The sequence below is a fragment of the Betta splendens genome, chromosome 9, assembly GCF_900634795.4.
Source record: "Betta splendens chromosome 9, fBetSpl5.4, whole genome shotgun sequence".
Lineage (NCBI taxonomy): Eukaryota > Metazoa > Chordata > Actinopteri > Anabantiformes > Osphronemidae > Betta > Betta splendens.
Window position 1 is genome coordinate 1,600,096 of NC_040889.2, and position 18,224 is coordinate 1,618,319.

The following is an 18,224-nucleotide window of genomic DNA, read 5'->3' on the forward strand; positions in this document are numbered from 1 at the left end:
GGTGTGAGATCCATCCATCCATCCATCCATCCATCCATCCATCCATCCATCCATCCATCCATCCATCCATCCATCCATCCATCCATCCATCCAACCATCCATCCATCCATCCATCCATCCATCCATCCATCCATCCATCCATCCATCCATCCATCCATCCAACAGTGCATTGTCACAGTTTCTCTAAAAATCTGGGTTCCTATGTTTTTCATTCTATTGCATCATGCCACTTACGTCAATTTACTTAGTAAGTATATGTTAACAGATTGACAAGGGCCTTAAACATGTCTCACATCGCTGTGAAAACTACACACGACCTGGAAACAACTCACATAATACATAACATACTTGTATTACATACGTACTACAGTCATATGTAATGTGTGCAAATGTACATGTTCCACAAAGTAGAAAGTAGTGGATGAAAGTTGATAATTCTTCTTGCTGTAAAACTGACAAGAATACGCTGTGTAACACGCCCATTGCTTGTATCCACCAATCAGAGCTCAGGGTCTTCTGGCTATAAACCCAATCAGCCTGAGCTGCTGAGTCTTCAGTTGAATAGATTCTGTGGACTGCAGAAGAACGCCATTACATTTCCGTTAGGCGTGTTCCACTGACCTTTTTCCCTCTTGGATACAAACACTTGCGGATTACAACCACTCGGATGGGATTCCCTCCATATGCTTTTGCTGTAAAGTCTCATTGGGTAGAAAAGGGAGAACATCTAACCATGCAGATGCGCTAAGCGAAGAGGAATGTGTAGTGACGGTAAGTAACAATGCTAGTTTTTAGAGTGGGTGCCGACGGAGACGTTTACACTGTTTTTAACGGTGAACGTTTTAATTCTCCCTGCACCAAACACAGATCTATCTAAGTAAAAGGCAGGTTAGCTTTGTTTATGGCGACATGCTTCGCTAATGCTAGGCCCACGCTTCTCCGTGCGGTTAATGGACTGTTAGCTATCTGCGCCTGCAGCGTCGCACTCACGTTTGAATAGAAGTTCGGCGCGTTGTTTCTAATACTGCGATCGGATATGTGTCGTGCCAAAAAGTGACTGCCAAAAATCGGTTGCAGTACGTGGGAGCGCGCTTCGCCTCGAGGAGCACAGCTCGGTATTTAAACGATTGCAGCGGCGTATTTCAGTTTTAGCCCGAATCTGGAAGCACTACCCGCTACACGTTTCCAGTGGTCGTGGTGAAGCCACGCCTTTTGGAGTTTCTAAAAAACAATCGCCGAGGTCTCTCCTGCCTATTTGCAAGTCAGGTCACTCACTTGCAAACAGTATTTTTAACGAGTATTGCACACATCACGTTTTCTACAGAAGCCCTCGTGCAATCGTCGTTTGTGGAGCCGTCCGCGCCTCCGTGCGCTCTCGCCATGGCCTCGGGCGAGTGCGCACGGAGGCGCCTGTGGCGACGTCACGGAAGACGGTGGAAAGAGGAAAAATGTATAAAAATGTTGAATGCACTCTGGCACATTGTGCTGTGCACGCATTCGCGCACTTGTCGTTTACTATAAGTGAGCAAATTTTTGCCCACCTCTTAAATCTTCTCAGGAAAAGGCCTAATTCTGGACCCCGGCCATTTGGCGCAGTGATTAGTGCTTTGCGCTGCGGAAGCCCAAGTCGCGGCATTAAAAACCAAATTATCACCTGATGAAAGCGGTTGTTTTTGGCTGTTAACCGTAGTGTGATGATGATAAGAAAGTATGTGAGACATGTATTTACATTTGTACATTTAGTATAGACAATTGCATCACTAAGAATTAAAACATTATTTTACTAGACTTTGACCTGTTGCTAGGTTGTTTTTCTTTTTGGCCAGACATGTTTATCGTTAAGCTAATTAAATGGATAACACTTAAACTGGATTTTCCCATGTAACAATTACTGCTGGTAATGTCATCTAAGGCGGTAGTGGAGGCTATAACTGCTTAGTGCAAATGTCCAGTAACTTTGCATTTTAAATATAATTTCCTTGGACACTGCTTACTAAAAGTTTCTAGGTTACTGGTGCATTTAACTAATCCATTATTGTCTGACGGACCTTTTTTTCATTTAACATTAATTCTGGCAGAAAGTTGAGTCAGGTCAACTGGATACCTTGTTTTCAGGGTCAACATTTCGCCATGTATCCAGGTAGCTTCTATAGTTTGAGGAAGGTTGGCTAGAGTGTAGGGCTGCAACAACAAATAAATGGTAATCGATGACGGAAATTTATCGATAATGATTTGCCTTTATCGGTTGGTCAGGCTGCTCATTTTACATCGCAGCGCGATAGCAAAATAATGCAGCCACTGGCGAAGTGGGAGATAAAAAACACACCAAGCTGCAGCAGGAGAAAGGCTGCGTCCTAATTTCTTATAAGCAAAAAATATGAAACAAAGATAATGTTAACCTGCTAGTCATACAAAGTTCAATTCGTGGTTTGTAACTACTACAGCGACACAGGAAAACGTAAGAATCAAACACTGGTGTTCAAGTTAAACTCGTTTCCAGTTTAACTGGTGACCGACTTCTGAATGCCTCACTGGTTGCTCTTTAGTTATGGCAGATGTTCGAAGCAGAGTAAAGCGGGTTGGCGGTCCTCGCCGATGCCTTGACAATGTTTTGTTGTCTGTACACGATCTAAACAGTCTTTTCAAAACTTGAGGGATAAATAAGCATATAAGGAACACATTAAATCTTTTTTTAATTTTGTGATTATTGATTAATCAAAAGATAATAAACAGATTAATCCATTTTTAAAATAATCGTTAGTTGCAGCCCTAGTGGTATGTATCAGCAAGTTGATATCTCGTTCGTGCTTGCCATACAGCATGATGTCATCAATGTAGAACAGGTGCCTTATGGTTGTGCTATTCTGTAGTTGGTACGAGTAACCAGTATTGTTGGTGATCTGGCTAAGGAGGTTCAGGCCTATGCAGAACAGCAGTGGGGACAGAGCATCGTCTTTATCCATATGGTGTGTCAGTCAGTCAGGTTCAAAACACTGACCATGGTTCTTGATTTTCTGTGTGACCAAGAAAGCAGCATTATCCGAGTCTAATGTAAGGGTACTGGTATGTGTGTGGTGTACTGTATATGTGTGTCCAACTGGTCTGCACTCATATGGAGAAAAGGGACAACATGAGGTAGCAGGACTGCTGACAAGCTTTTGTTTTGTTTCCTAGACCCAAGAATCGTGCAGCGGATGGCAAGATTTAAAAGATTGCACTCCATGCGACGCAATCTGGACAGCCACACAGCCAATCGAGAAATCTGCCCTGTAATTTTGTGCTCCATGCAGAAGCAACAATCATAAGATAGCAAGAAGAGGAGTGGAGGGTGCTCATTGTCCAGATCAAGGGAGGCGAACATCAGCACCAGCGCACAGGCATTCTTCTCATTTTTACCATGAGTAACCATCATATTCTGGATCATAAAGAGGGAACTGCTGTCATGTGCCCTCAGTTCCAGGTTTTGTCTGACTTTCTCAGTGCTCACTTGCCCAAAGCACCTCCTACAGATGAGCAAATATTGGATTTTATTGAAAAAAGGCTTGCACCTTTTAGAAATCCTTCAACTCAGCAAAAAGGAGACTATGGTGCCACGCTCTTAAATGAGGACTCGCAAATCGGAGAGAACGCTGACTGCAACATACCAGAATCCAGCAATGCCATCAATCTCCCCGCATCCTCTTTTTCTAATGAAGAAAATGTCCAGAGGCAAGGTCATAATGTGTTGACTGAGAGGCACACTGCCACAGGAGGGCAAATACTTGACAACTGTTCAACTAGCAGCAAGTCAAATGCTGTGTTAACGTTCAAGCCTACAGTGACAAGGGATTGTGCTACAGTTACATCAGATACACATTCAACAGGTACTTCTAGGTCTGTTTTGAAACACTCGCAGCATGCTCCTAAAAATGAATTTCTTATGGAGAATACATGTATAGGTAATGATATGTCTGTGAGAAAAGACATGGATGTTCTTCCAAATGCTGCTGGCGTACAGAAGGGCATTGTCACTCTTCACTATTCATTAACTGCACTGAAGGAGCTAATTGCTAGTTTGGAGAATGCAGAGATTGTGGCAAACGTGGACAACTTTTCTGAAGTCATTCTGCAACAGTATTGGAATAAGGATTTAGATAACGTTCGTCTTTTTACATCCACAGAATATCCACAGATTATGAGGAATGTTGCTGCTGCATGCACAAAGACTGAAGATGCCATTCCAGTGGTTCTGACAGCAGTGGCTGAAATGAGCCCCGACTGCTCATCTGACAAGAGTGTCAGTAAAAGCTTAGTCACCTGCAGCTCAGCAAAAAAATACAGCTCTTCTTGGTTAACGCTAAACAAGAGTTTGGATAACACAGACAAAATGCCTGGTTTTTCTTGGACTCAAAAATCCACAAATAACCAAGAGAAAGAAGAAACGGGCCCAGAAACGTCTGAGGATGTACAACTGGACAGTTTGAAATGTGTGACTAATACCCCAGTGGGTCAAACCCATTCAATATCAGTGGTATTTGAACACAATACATTGAAACCTAAAACACTCAATGGAGAAGATGCAAATGGAGAAGTAGGACAATCCACTGAGCAGCCACAACATTTCGAAATAGTTTGTGAGGATGTCACAACTCTGTCAAAGATAAATATGGGGAGGAATGCACATTTTGTTGAATTTCCTGATCAGAAAGCACCTTCTGTGACAGGTCTAAAATATGAAGACATTACAAATGATCAAGGCGTGTCCCACCAGGTAACAAACCAGCCATGTGTCCAAGTCCCAGTGTATGAAGATATAAGTGAAGATGAAGAGCCACAGATCAAAAATATAGCTGTAGAAACCAGATCACCTATACCCACAAACCATGAGATATTTAACTTGGAAAATGATGGTCCTGAAAAGGGGGATGACGAGGGTGATGAAGATGAGTGGCTAGTCATCCCTGTGAGTGTGGAAGACATAGATTTTGAACCTGAAAATCCTGATGAAGAACAGGAGGATGTGGAATTGATTGTGTTACATCCTGAAAAAGCTTCAGGCGCAGGAAGATGGAATGCCACAAGACTTGCACAATATCAGCCAGATTCAGACCCGGCACTAGCTGTTGTGCCTTCCCAGATAGAAGTGTTTGATACGTTTGACAGCTTTGTAAAGGCTAAAAGTAAACAGCTTGGTTTCTGTAAAAGCACACCTCCAGATGAACTGCACCCTAATACCACACTATATAATGCTCAGGACAATAAAATGATTGAATCGGAGTCCGAAGACAGCTGTGAAACTGATGATAGTTGTGATTACTCATCTGCAACTGAGCGAAACCGTTTGACAGTGGACAGACGATTGCTGAAGGAAATTTCTGAACCTGCACCATCAGATCATTTTTTGTCTGAACACAAGGGTAGAACCAGGAGACATAAGTGTAAAGAAGTGCTGGATTCCAGAAAAGGATCAGGGCCAAAGGCTTCAGAAGCAAATGATGTAATAGTTCTCAATTCAGATACTGATGATGAAAGTGATCAAATGAAAAAGACAGCATTGTTCCTAAGCTCAGAGGATGGGGCTGCTCCATGTCACGAAAGTAGTTTGCCATTTGAATCCAACTTTATTGTTAAGCAGCTTAAACAGGGCACAAATAGAATAAATGTTTCAGCGCAACAAGATATTATAAACATCGACTCTGATTCGGACTCCTCTGGATCAGGAAATGGCCAGCTGACTGAAGATAGGGAGCATAATAAACAAGGGACCAGCAGACCAAGAATGGCAAAAGTGGTTAAAAAGGACAGTATATGCAAAAAGAAGCCATCTGTAGAGAGAACTGTCTCATTAGTATCAGGTGGTGGTGGTAGTACTTCATTTAGTGTGCAAAACAAACTTTCCACTAAAATGGCAAATCACCATACTGACAGTGAAAGGCCTAAAAAAAAGACATCTAAAAGCTCCTCAGACAGGCTTCCCCAGTCTGTGAGCAAGAAGGCACGCCCCGATGAGCCTGTGATTGGTCGTCTTTTTGTTGTGGGGTCTTCCCCACCTGGAAGTCACTTGAAACTTTCGAAGGAACCTAAAAACAGGCTAGGTGAAGAGGAACGAAAGAGCCACACAAAAACTAAATCTGCATCTGGACCTGACAATAACCGCACCGCAAATAAACCTTTGGCCAGCGTGACAAAACCTAAACTGGCCTCTAGACAGATGTCTAACCAAGAACGGCTGTCTCTTTCCATCAGCACCTCTACTACGACAAGTGAACAATTTCCTCAAGTCAGACAAAGATCTGCCTCTGTTACAGTGTCTGCCCTCTCTAGCGTTCCTAAATCTAAGCCAAGCACATCAGTAGCAACACATCACTTGTCTTCTTCCAAATTGAAGCGTTCTCACTCGTATAGCAGCGCTTCAACACTAGAACTTCCTAAAACACTCTCAAAAGACTTGGTGTCCTCTACAAACACACAATCCTTTGCAAAGAAACGGTTAAGGACTGAATGGCATGATAGCTTTGTCCCAACAAAGTTGGATAGAAGACCTAGTCCAGGGGCAGATAAACCATTAAGAAACAAAAGCTGTGATTCAAGTGGCCACGCAAGGCCAGGACCTAGTCATCAAAGCAGACCGACGGCATCGAGACATCAACACGTCAACAAATTTGCCACCCCCCTGATGAAAAGGACCAAGCAGGAAGCCATACAAAGGACAAAGGACATAAATCGGACCATGTCAAGTGGGCCAAGTGTGTTTTATTTGTTTTTGAGTCTGATGTATTTCTGACATTTTTAATAAATTCTTATTAAATCTGAAGCAATCTGTTTTTAACCCTGGTTCTTACCATAGGCAACATCGTGAGCAAACATTACAAGTGGGCAGAGGAGCAAAAGCCAGTGAAAGGTGATACTGCAGGTGTTGATTTACAGTTTGCTCCATGTCTTTAATGTATAGCTTTTTTTCTTTGGTAGACTACTGGACTGGCTGAAGTTTTACCAGGTGTTTAAGAAAAAGTTTAAAACTATTATCTCTATCTGTCTTCCCTTTTTTTCTATAACAGCTTCCGGCTGGAAAAGGAAAAGTCTGTGATCCCGAGTCCCCATCGAGGATGGGTGTCTACAAGTGCCTGCCAGACAGATCATTGAGTGTTGGATCAGCAGTTTTCACCTAGCAGATTGTCTGTCATTTTCTCAGTGTTTCTATACAATTACTGTCTTCCCAGTATTTTTTTCTTGTCATAAAATAGAATACACTGTATTTTAATAGTTTTTTGTATATTCACATGTTTTTTTGTAACATCTACCTCAATATGTGTAAATTGTGTAATTTAGTTAACTGTTAGTTTTTTTTTTTTCTAAAAACCTGTTTTTATTTTTTCTCCTCATTTTGAAACAGTTTTCTAATACCACAGTATGATAAGCTGTAATTTGAATGATTTGCTGTTTTTTTTACCACTAGATGGAGACGTTGTACAGATTTAGGCAGCAGGCCTGTACTGAACATGTACAAAACATTTGACCTGTAAAAAAAAAAATATATATATATGTATGTTTGTGTGTATATGTATTTCATTAAACATTTTAGATTAGCTATTATTATTATTATTATTATTAGCAAGAAAGTTTTGTCCATTTTAATAAAAGTTTGGTTGAATGTCAAACATACAGAGTGATACTGGAATATTCAGTCATTTATTCAGATTATCTCACCAATAAAGTCGTAATTATGGAATGGTTGCTTTATGAACATGTTAATGTTTGTTTCTTTTTTATTGTACGTAAACTGGGTGTCCTGCAGAAGCTTTTTCCTAAATGTATTAACCACTGATTTGATCAGATTGTTTATATTTCTGGAGTACTGATTAGCTATTCGGACCAGTAAACACAGGTTGAAGGAAAGCTTTACTGATTTTTTAATGGGGGTTGACTTACAGACTACTACTAGTGCTTTAAATGATCATTTCTATTTCTATTGGTACCGATTAGTGTACTCTTAAATTGTTGTACTTATTGTCACAAAACTAATGAGAATTGTCCTGCATACATTAAAACACCCTTGTGTGGTGGAGAATATTCATCACATTCTGGACGTTTGAGGTTTTTGAATGCCTCATCATGGAGGGGAAGAGATTATTCCAGGTTTGTAATAATGTCAGGGTTACTGTCCTCTAGAGCAAACCAAGTAGAACCTAAATGATGTGGCAGATCTGTGCCCTGAGGCATGAGCTCCAACAGCCATTTACAGATAATGTCCCTACGAGTTGTGGTAGCGGGGAAAACCCATCCTCTTATATGTGATGATGGATAGGACAAATCCAAGAACATGTGGCGAAAGCAGACATCTAACTTTGTGCTGCAGTTGAAGCACACAGAAGTACAGGTATTGAATACACAAAAAGATGTTCACCCATCACACTACATTACACACTTCGGTCATCTGTAGGTCAATGATAAAGCCTCAGTGACTGACAAGTGATGGTAATATTGATCATGATGTAATCCTCCTTGTCAAGTTTATTGGTCAATAGTCTTAAAATAAAATAAATTCCCATAGGGTTGATTGCTTTTTGTTTTATCTTTATATTTACAAATGACTTCTCACTCACTCCCATATTCATAACTCCATTCATGAGGCACTGGGGCGTTGGAGCGTAATCCATCTGTCATTCAGGCGAAAGATTCAAGATTAAAAAAAACTTTATTTATTTAAAAATCTAATTCCTGAGGGAAATTGCTATGTCCACTTGTGCTAATGATAGAAAGTGCCCCTTCCTTGGAGTGGTCTCACTCCTACAAGCTCGGGCTCGGGTCCTCTACCAGAGGCCTGGGAGCTTGAGGGTCCTGCACGGTATCTTAGCTGTTCCTAGGATGCACTCTTCTGAACAGAGATCTCAGATGTTGTTTCTGGGATCTGCTAAAATCACTCTCCCAACTTGGGAGTTACAGCCTCTAGTGCTCCTTCTTCCTGTTGTTGCCACATCACTACAGTCTTGTTCTCTTGTTTCTCGTTTGTTCACCACTATGTCGGGCTGGTTGGTCTGTATCTGGAAGATATAACAATTTATATATGTGTGTTTGTGTGTGTGTGTATATATACATATAAATATATATACACATATGTACATATGTCTACATAATTACTTTCTATGCTCATACATTTACAATTCAAGTTAGTTTGTATGCACATACAACTCCTACACACATATGTATGTACATATGTATGTAACTCCTTATCAGTTGGTATTGTCTGTTACTGTCTGCCACGTTCATGCTGCTATATATTTATTAAACTGCTAAATAAATGTAATAGTGCATCTGTGTTGTTATTAATTTACAACAGCAGAGAAAGTTGTAATTTGATATTCTGCGTCTCCAAGCCAATAATTAAATGGCTGGCTAAAAATGTACTAATAATTAGCAAAAATTTAACAAAAATTTATAATGTATAATAGTTGTATTCTTTCCTTGTTGCTGAGTAAATAGTAAAAAGAATGAAGATGTCTAAAACCGTTACATTGTTAGAAATAATGAATAACGTGCGAGCCGTGTGTCATTTGAATATCCCGCGTGAGATTATCGCGAGCTTCACGGGGGGGGCGGAGTTTACGGTGATCAGCTTCGGAGCGTTCGGCCATGTAACGTGAATCTCCCTTGGCACAACTCTACGACTTCGTCAACTGCAAAGCTATATGTATACTGCACGTGGAGGCTGACACAGCAGACACATCTGTGCGATTCGAGCTTTTTTCCTAAACACTTGGCCCTTTGTATTCGGAAATGTGTCGCATGGACTTACGTTAAGTGGGAGCGGAACGCGCTGCACACCGACGCCAGGATGAGTGGGAGATCCGCGGTGTCCCGCTCCGCGCCTTGTCGCTTTGCCCACTACTTTGTTATTTGTGGGATTGACACAGAAACTGGGCTTGAGCCGGACGAATTAGCAGGTAGGATCTCATCATTGTTTTTGTATTGTTTTTAAATTGTTTATGTCAATAAGTCACACATAAACAAACCCCCAGTTCACCAGGAGTAACCACCACCTCCATGCTAATTCAACATATTAGCTAATCATGGATGATACAGTATTGAATTTTAATGTACGACCATGCCATTTAAACGACACCGTCAACAGGCACGATTTGTTGACAGCTGTGGAGTGGCGAGGGGCACCGCTGTCCACCAAGCTGGGTTGACGCGTTAATAAGCTTTGCCTTATCAGCTTGTTTCAATCTGATTTTGGCTTCCTGTGCTCTGATCTGCTTCTATGATTCTATGGACGAAAAGTCTCTTTTAATTTATCGCAACAATATGAGATCGCCTTTGCTCTATCAAAAAAATTACTTAATTAGAGAAAAAGATTTCAGTCTCTGTGGGGAAGTGTTTCTGTGTAAAGTGATCTGTGATTGCTCTATGATAAAGACGATAAATAAATTAAATGCAACCTGGAGAGCTTTTGTTAGTGTGTGTGGGTTGTAAACACAGGTAAACTAGGTTTGCTGGCATCCAGAGCTACAAAGATATTCCTACTACTGCTATAGAAGAGGCAGTATTCGGATGATCATTGTTTGTCTTCTAATGATGCAGATGAGCTACTCTGTGTAGTATGAAGAGACTGGTGAAAAGAAGCTTTGCAAAATGACATTAGTGTGAGTCAGCTTGACATTCTGTGAACTGGTGTTTTTGACTGAAACCTTGTCTAAAATAAACTAGAGCGGGGAGGAGTCCCTAACCAGGTTAGATCAGGCCTGCTTGTTGTTTCCCGCCATGAAGATTCATCATCTTGTTAAGGTTAATACTGCCATAATTTATGTCATTATGTTGACTTAAGCACTAAATAAACTTTATCTCATCACCCCCAGATCATCTTGCAGCCTGAGTTGGTGGCAGCCACAATTCTTGCAGCCTTCTAAATCATATATTATGCCTTTACTTATTTTAGGCGGTGATTGTCCTTCTCCCTGCTCTTTGTGTGGCAGCATGACCTTATTTCCCTCTAGCCCATTGTCCTGTTCAGAGGGCCAGGCTTCCTGTAGACCTGCCTTGGATTTCATCATGGATTAGTGTCTTCTGTATGTCTCCTGTCTACAAAATTTTACAGTATTTGCATCCTTTGTGTTAACACATTTGGACATGGATGCCAATTGCCTTTTCCAGGTCAGAATGCCAATTAGCCTATTTATTTTCCACTGTAAGTTGTCCATCTGAATCTGAATCCATTTAAACGCCAAATGTATTTGTGGTCTGCAGCATTGTGCAGCTGAAATGTAAGAGCAACCAAGAGCTAATTTGGGCAGGGATGCCAGGCATGCCATTTTTAAATCGAGAGATTAGGTTAGTGCTGTGTGTACTGTCATTTTCTTTCCCAGCTTCAGAAGTGAAAATTGCTCTGTCAGGTTGACCAGGACATACATAGTTTACTAGATTTCATACTAATTATTGCTTTGGAATACCATGAGTATGCCTCACAGACTAGAGATTGCGCGGTAACGCAGTTGTTTCCTAAATGGTGATCGATCTACAGAACCCAGGCTATCTTTCTGGTTAGAAGATATATAGGGCAAAAATAATCAGCATTGTTGTGTCACATTCACAATGACACTTCCACCTACTACCCAATTAGTTGCGTATTCCACTGTATAAGTTGTCTAAGTGTCTTGCTCAAGGACATGATGTCTAACGGTCGACCAACTTCGCTGCCAGGCCTTTCAACACCTCTCAGCTGGTGCTTCTGAAAGACCAACTGGAGGACGCTTGTATGGACCTCCATCTGACAGAGTGGATTATGGACCTGCTCACAAAGAGGCCTCCGTTTTTTAGAGTCAGGGACTGTGTGTCTGACACTCTGACCTGCAGTGTGGGGGTCCCACAGGGGACTGTACTTTCAGACTTCAGACACAACAGAGCTGTGCTCTGCAGAAGTTCTCTGATGACTCTGTGATCATCTGACTGATCAAAGATAATGACGATGCAGAGTGAAGAGGACTCACTCAGGACTTTGTGGACTGGTGCCAGCGGAACTAGTTCCTCATCAATGCAAAGAAAATGAAGGAGATGGTGGTGGATTTCCGCCGATGGCAGTCTGCTGTCATACCACCGATGCACATCCAGGGAAGGGACATTGAGACAGTGGACTCTTATAAATACCTGGCTGTGAATCTGAACAATAAACTGGACTGGTCTCATAACACAGATGCACTGTACAGGAAGAGTCAGAGCAGACTCTACCTGCTGAGGAGACAGCGGTCTTTTGGAGTGAGGGGCCACTCCTGAAGACCTTCTATGACTCTGTGGTGGCATCAGCCATCATGTACGTGTGGTCTGCGGGAGCCGCAGCATCACAGTGAGGGACAGGAAAAGACTGGACAGGATCATCAACAAGTCCAGCTCTGTCCTGGGCTGCACTCTGGACACGGTGCAGGAGGTGAGAGAAGGGTCCTGGCTAAACTGACATCCATCCTGGACCAGGACTCTGACCCACTGGAGGACTCACTGCCTGCTCTGGAGAGCAGCCTTAGTAGTAGACTTATTGACCCTCACCCTCAGAGATAGATCTTTCCTACCTGCTATTAGACTTAATAATAATCAGCACTGTTAACAATCTCCCACACCACACCTGATAACTATCAGTGGTTATGTAGAAAACTGTACAATATTTATATTATACTTATACAATATAGAATAACCCTATCCCTTAATCCACTCTGACCACCTGTACAGTGTTGTATTGTGCCAAGTGAACCTAATTTGATTTGATTTGTTACTGTCTCATCTGTTGCTGTACTTTCTTTACTGTGCTGTGTTTTGCATTTGTGAGATGGAATTTCCCCACTGTGCGACTATTAAAGGCTTTCTTATGCTTATTCTTTTTTCAATAAATCAAGCCTAATTGAAGAATAATCCCATTGAAGCACTGGACCCGCTGCAGTTTGCATATCCACCAGGCATCGGGGTGGATGACACCATCATCTACCTGCAGCATCGGGTCCTGTGAGCGGCTTCGGACGTTATCACGCCATTCAATGGTCATTATCAGTGGTTATCAGCCCATACGTATGAGCCGGTAGGTGCCCATCTACCTGCTGGCAGCGGTGAATAGGTGCGGTAGATCGTTGTCAATGATCCGTAAGGTTGATCACGGCTCGGATGATTTAACCAGCAGAGTCAGTGGGGGCGCTGTTGAGCTGTTGTTGTTCCGACGGGAGGATCGAAGTTTTGGATTTTGATTTATTAGCGAGCATAACTTAGCAAGTAGCTAGCGGTATTGTGTTAGCTAACTATAACCTGAACCCCCCACCCGTTATCCAGCCCTAACCCTAACCACAATAACCTCTAAAGCTGCTTAACATAGCAACTTAGCTAGCTGTTAGTTGTTCGCGAGGAGGCAGAGCAGGCACCTACTGGCCCATTCGAATGCGCTGATAAGTTCTGATCAGCCCATTCGTAATGGCTGATAACATCCGAAGCGGGTGGTCCTGTCACCTGGAGTCTCCTGGAAGCACTGTGAGAGTCATGGTTTTTTGATGTCTCCAGGTGGTATTTCTTCTGGATGGTATTTCAATACGTCCAGCCATCACTGCTGAAGAGGAAGCTGGAGGTGGCAGGCATGGACCAACATCTGGTTGCTTGGACCATCAACTACGTCACAGACAGGCCACAATTTGTGAGGTTGCGAGACGGTGTATCTGATATGGTAGTCTGCAGCACGGGGGCACCTTAGGGGATGGTGCTCTCATCTATTCTATTCACGCTGTACTCCCACCAGTGTCACCTACAGAAGTTCTCAGACGACGGTGCCATTGTTGGATGTGTATCGTGAAAAGCAGGAGTACAGGGGGGTCATCACTGACTTTGTGAGCTGGTGTGAGAACAACCACCTGATACTAAACACCAGCAAAACAAAAGAGCTGCTTCTGGACTTCAGGAGGTCCCCTCCACCACACACACTAGTGGACATCCAGGGCTCAGACACTGAGACTGTGGACACTGTTAAATACCTGGGTGTTCACCTTGACAATTAACGGGACTGGTCAAAAATCACAGACGCTCTGTACAGACAGCTGCTGAGGACTGTGGTGGCTCAGTAGACTCAGACTCTCAGTAGACCTATATGAGGTTGTGTGCTGGATGGGGGGCAGTACAGGCAGAGACAGAAAGAGACTCAACAAGCTGGTTAAGAAAGCTGGCTCTGTCCTGGGTAACACACTGGACTCCATCAAGGAGGTGGCAGACAGAAGGATGTTGGCTAAACTAACATCCATCACGGAGAACCCCTCCCACCCCCTGCACCACACCGTAAAGACTCTGAGCAGCTCCTTCAGCACCAGACTGTTACACCCACAGGAGGAGCGCTGCCGCAGGTCATTCCTCCCCACAGCCATCAGACTATACACAGCACTGCAGTACACACAATATGTACCCAAACAGTGTATTAAATTTGTTGTTGCTGTTCTATTGTTGGTTTTATACTCAATGGTATTCACTGGTCCTGTGCTACACCTCTTACTTGATTGATTGATTGATTGTTTAATTTTTTCTTGTATAGTTGATACTGCTGCCGTTCATTGTTTTTACTCTTCCTCCAAACTGCTGTACTGATTAATGTCTCTTTCCAGGGATGAATAAAGTCTATGTTATCGCATCTTTAAGTTATCTTTTAATGATCTGTGCAAAGCACCTGCTGTTCTTTGTGGTTTGCTTGGTTGCATGTGCTGTTGGGTACACACAGATGTACAGTCCCAGGGGAGAGGTTCTAAGTGTGAAGCTCACTTTCGTAGCTCAGTTTTCGTAAGATGACTTAACTGTCATGCTCATCCTCCTTCTCTGCTTTTTTTCTTTCGTGTGTCTCCATTGTTCACCCCCTCCATTCATAACACTTGCATGACAATCACTGCATAGCGACACTGGAGGACCCTTCTCTTGGGTCTTGTTACATCAGAAGCTGCCTTTGCCTTTTGACACCCCACTTTTCATTATATTTAATCATCAGCCCCTCTGCATTAGAGGCACTGAATATAAAAAGCACATTATATTGGGTCACCAACATGAAGCAAGTAGACGCTACTACTAGAGGTGAATATTACAAACCAAACTCCTGTTTTTGAAACATAATACATAAATCTATTCCACCAAAGGCTGGCCAAATGTCTATGTGAATACAGCTTTAGTCTTAGTCTGCCATTAACCTGGGAGTGAATAAATAAATGTAACCTCAGTGGGAAATAAAGACCCAGCCTGGTTAAAGCGCAGAGGAATAATAGCCGCCTCTGCTTCTGAGCTAGGTGCAACACAACCAGTAAAGGCTTCTTCTATTCCTACAAGTTCCAGCATGTCTGTCTCTGACTTGTTGAAAGTATAGAGGCTTATGCTTACTAACGCAGAAAGCAGTCTCTGTTTTGAGACAGAGCTCTATGCCATTGTCTGCAGAAAAACTTGACTTGGTACAGTAGATGTACATTCTTTGTGATTTTTAACTCGTAATTCTATCTGTAGAATCTGACCAGCCAATTTAATATGGGACATTTGGCGTTTGGGATACTAGACGGCTCCATTTGGCCAGTCTGGTCATTTTTATGTAGTTAATTTTCAGAGCTCCCTTGCTGCTGATGATTTTGTTGTTTGGTCTAGCTTTAAATGAGTGTGGACCACAGAGGTGTAGCACAGGACACAAAGGGATTTAAGCAGATAAAGCTCCCTCTGGGTTCAGCCATCTGTCTGCACGCGGACCAACACGGGAGTCCATCAGCACAAAAGCTGCAGACTAGCACTGCTGACTGACATATGCCAATGTGTCCTGACACGCTCTCCTGTTGATTCGTGTGCTATATCTAGAATATAGACTCTGTAGTATTTAGAACATTGCAGTGTTAGCAGTTCAGTTTATTGCAAAGATTTCAGTTTTGTTCTACTGTAAGATAAATTTACCTTTGTCCCTTCATATTTTGCCACGCACTTAAGCGTCTTTAACCTTTACTCTTTCACATCTCACTGCTTCCTCCTCTCATACAATGTGATGCTGCAATGAATACTGAGCTCAGAAACATAGTTGAAGGGCTTGGGTCTGCAGTTTTATGCCAGGAACTTTACAAAAATATGTAGTACCTAAAATACATACAAGTAGGTTTTTATTGTAGATCCTAAATGATAGAATGGGCCTAAGTTAGAGGGAGGCCCAGGTAGCCGTTTCAGTGCCCCTCCCTCCAAGATAAGATAAGAATGATATGATAATGATATGTTTAGTCTGTTTAGTCTTAATGGGAGAGGAAGACTGAAAAAGGAACCAGAAGGCTTGGGGGTTGTTTTGGTTTGTTAGAACCCATCTGAGCCTTATTAAATGCGAAGAGCCATTGAAATCAGAAGCTGCATAGTTTGAAATTGCCTGCACCATCAGTGTACTTAAATGTATAGTTCTTAACAGGCACTAAAGCAACCCATGGGAGAGAATGCCTACTTTTGCATCATAAATGGAACGTAAAATACGTATCTGTCTCTTTGGGGTGGGTACAGTCAGCATCACTCACTTTACAACATGGTGTTATGTCAGACAGGCTATAAATCTCTTTACATAATGTCGATAGGCCACAAAGCAGTAACTAAGGCCCCTTATGACAGATTAGTGCTGGCATGGTACAGAGACCTAGCCGCTTACTGACAGGCCATCACCTCGGCGTAATACATTATGGTGAATTATGGTGATTTTTACTTCTTATATAATAACTCCTTGGGTTAAGACGTTTTTTTGATGAAGAGAACATACAAACTCAGCTTTATTCTCTTTCTGAAGTCAAATAATATTTAATTTCACTACCAACTTATTTGTTTAATTATGAGCAATTGTTGGTGTAGGTCAGTATTTTGTTTAATAGGGACACGTAATCACATACTTTTAAAGAGTACTCGTTAATGATTGAATTGTGCATCATTTAAGTCGTTTAAGGGATATGTGGATCCCGCAGCATTATTCATGTTACAAGAGTCAGTTTTTGCCTTTTTTAAGTTTGGTCAAGCAAGTAGATGTCAAACATTCGGGGAAAGAAAGGTGTGTGTATGTTTGTCTGTGTGTGTGTATACACATTTTAGCTGCCTAGTTAGCATGGACTTTAGTTAAGTTCCAACTCATCCACCGACCTCTGGTCTGTTTGATAAGGCTGGGTAAACGAAGCATGACTGCATCAGATAAGCTCACGCATGTCATAATAACCCTTAGGTATTTTCAAACTAGAGACAGAATTTAATTCTGCCATGTGGGGTTACAGACCTATATCCAGCAGGGTTCAAACCCTTTCAATTCTCTGTGACAGTGTCAAATTAAGTTGAAATACAAGACTACTCTCCAGACATGACACTATCACAAATTAATAGTCTGATTTATGTGTGTGAGTTTGAACCTTGGTCACTTTAACTTACTGCTCTGACAAAGCTGTCTCTCCTCCCATGAGAAGAACATAATGTTATGTAATTGAGACATCAGTGGACTTGTCAAGGCAGATTAAAGAGACTTCAGCTGTTTCTGAGCCACTGCCTCGTTTGTTTATCCCAGCAGAATGACTGGTAAAATGTGACAGGATAGCATATACGATATTAGAAATCTGATGTTCAAGTAACATGAGGGATGCAGGAATGCAAAAAGCTAAATACTACATTCCCTTCATATTGCAGGCCTTATATTAAAACCATATTTTGAGTCCCATATATAAACATACTTTTAGTCAAGCTGTTTTTTTAGCTCTTTAACGTGATAACTTCTCTAGCACTGTTGAAAAGTTGTAACTTTAGGAATATTCACTGAACCATGAAATAATGCCACCATGAGAAGTGGTTTAATATTAGATTGAAAGTGCTTCACTGCCAAATGCATTGCTTTTTCGATGTAAAGCAGGAGATTATTTCATATATAGAATTTGTAAACACTGTAAATCCTTAACCACAGTCCAGAGACTTTACAGCGATTTGGCACAAGCTTGTGTTATTCATTTATTTGTTTTTATATATAAATACTTGGAATTTTTGGCATAAAGAAAAATAAGTACTGTCTCTTTAATTCTCAGTGGTCAATGTGATTGCCAAACAAATTGGCTTCCACATTCATCATCATTACAGAAATTGGCTTAGCCATTGAAGCAAGTTTTCTGGATGTACTGTAATTGTTCCAGAACTGTTTCTCCAATTAATTGCTGCATATTTAGAATTTTGTGAATGATTAACCTATATTTAGACCTTGATACCATTTACCACCAAAGTGTCAGATAGGT

At 41.8% G+C, this 18,224-nt stretch overlaps 2 protein-coding genes across 10 annotated transcripts in view; both read left to right on the plus strand.

Annotated features, from left to right (window-relative positions):
• Nucleotides 1–538: 538 nt before the first annotated feature.
• Nucleotides 539–9,283, plus strand: LOC114862635 (uncharacterized). Of its 3 annotated transcripts, none has more exons than XM_029163171.3 (5): nt 539–771; nt 3,175–3,863; nt 4,161–6,725; nt 6,827–6,892; nt 7,038–9,283. In XM_029163171.3, exons 2-5 carry the CDS (start codon nt 3,398–3,400, stop codon nt 7,064–7,066), a joined length of 3,126 nt encoding a protein of 1,041 aa, XP_029019004.1. In that variant the 5' UTR covers nt 539–771; nt 3,175–3,397; the 3' UTR covers nt 7,067–9,283. The 3 variants fall into 3 exon arrangements, with proteins under 3 accessions (XP_029019004.1, XP_040928302.1, XP_040928303.1); XM_041072368.2 differs by having other exon boundaries at nt 6,827–6,880; XM_041072369.2 differs by lacking the exon at nt 6,827–6,892.
• Nucleotides 9,284–9,571: 288 nt separating this feature from the next.
• Nucleotides 9,572–18,224, plus strand: part of LOC114861407 (DENN domain-containing protein 5B-like) — a 53,712-nt gene continuing 45,059 nt past the window's right edge. For 5 of the 7 annotated variants that reach the window (XM_029160559.3, XM_055511421.1, XM_029160561.3 and 2 more), the window contains exon 1: nt 9,573–9,920. In XM_029160559.3, coding sequence (XP_029016392.1) covers nt 9,812–9,920 — 109 coding nt within the window. In that variant the 5' untranslated portion in view covers nt 9,573–9,811. Of the gene's footprint in view, nt 9,921–18,224 lie in introns of all 7 variants that reach the window. The other 2 variants (XM_055511419.1, XM_055511420.1) reach the window with 1 other exon arrangement.

What these genes read in the sequence shown, in the direction of transcription:
- LOC114862635 (XM_029163171.3), top strand. Translation starts at nt 3,398, where the DNA reads ATGAGTAACCATCATATTCTGGATCATAAAGAGGGAACTGCTGTCATG. An exon ending in ATCAGATACACATTCAACAG is followed by an intron (nt 3,864 to 4,160) that starts GTACTTCTAGGT and finishes TTACATCCACAG; the next exon opens with AATATCCACAGATTATGAGG. An exon ending in GACCATGTCAAGTGGGCCAA is followed by an intron (nt 6,726 to 6,826) that starts GTGTGTTTTATT and finishes TTCTTACCATAG; the next exon opens with GCAACATCGTGAGCAAACAT.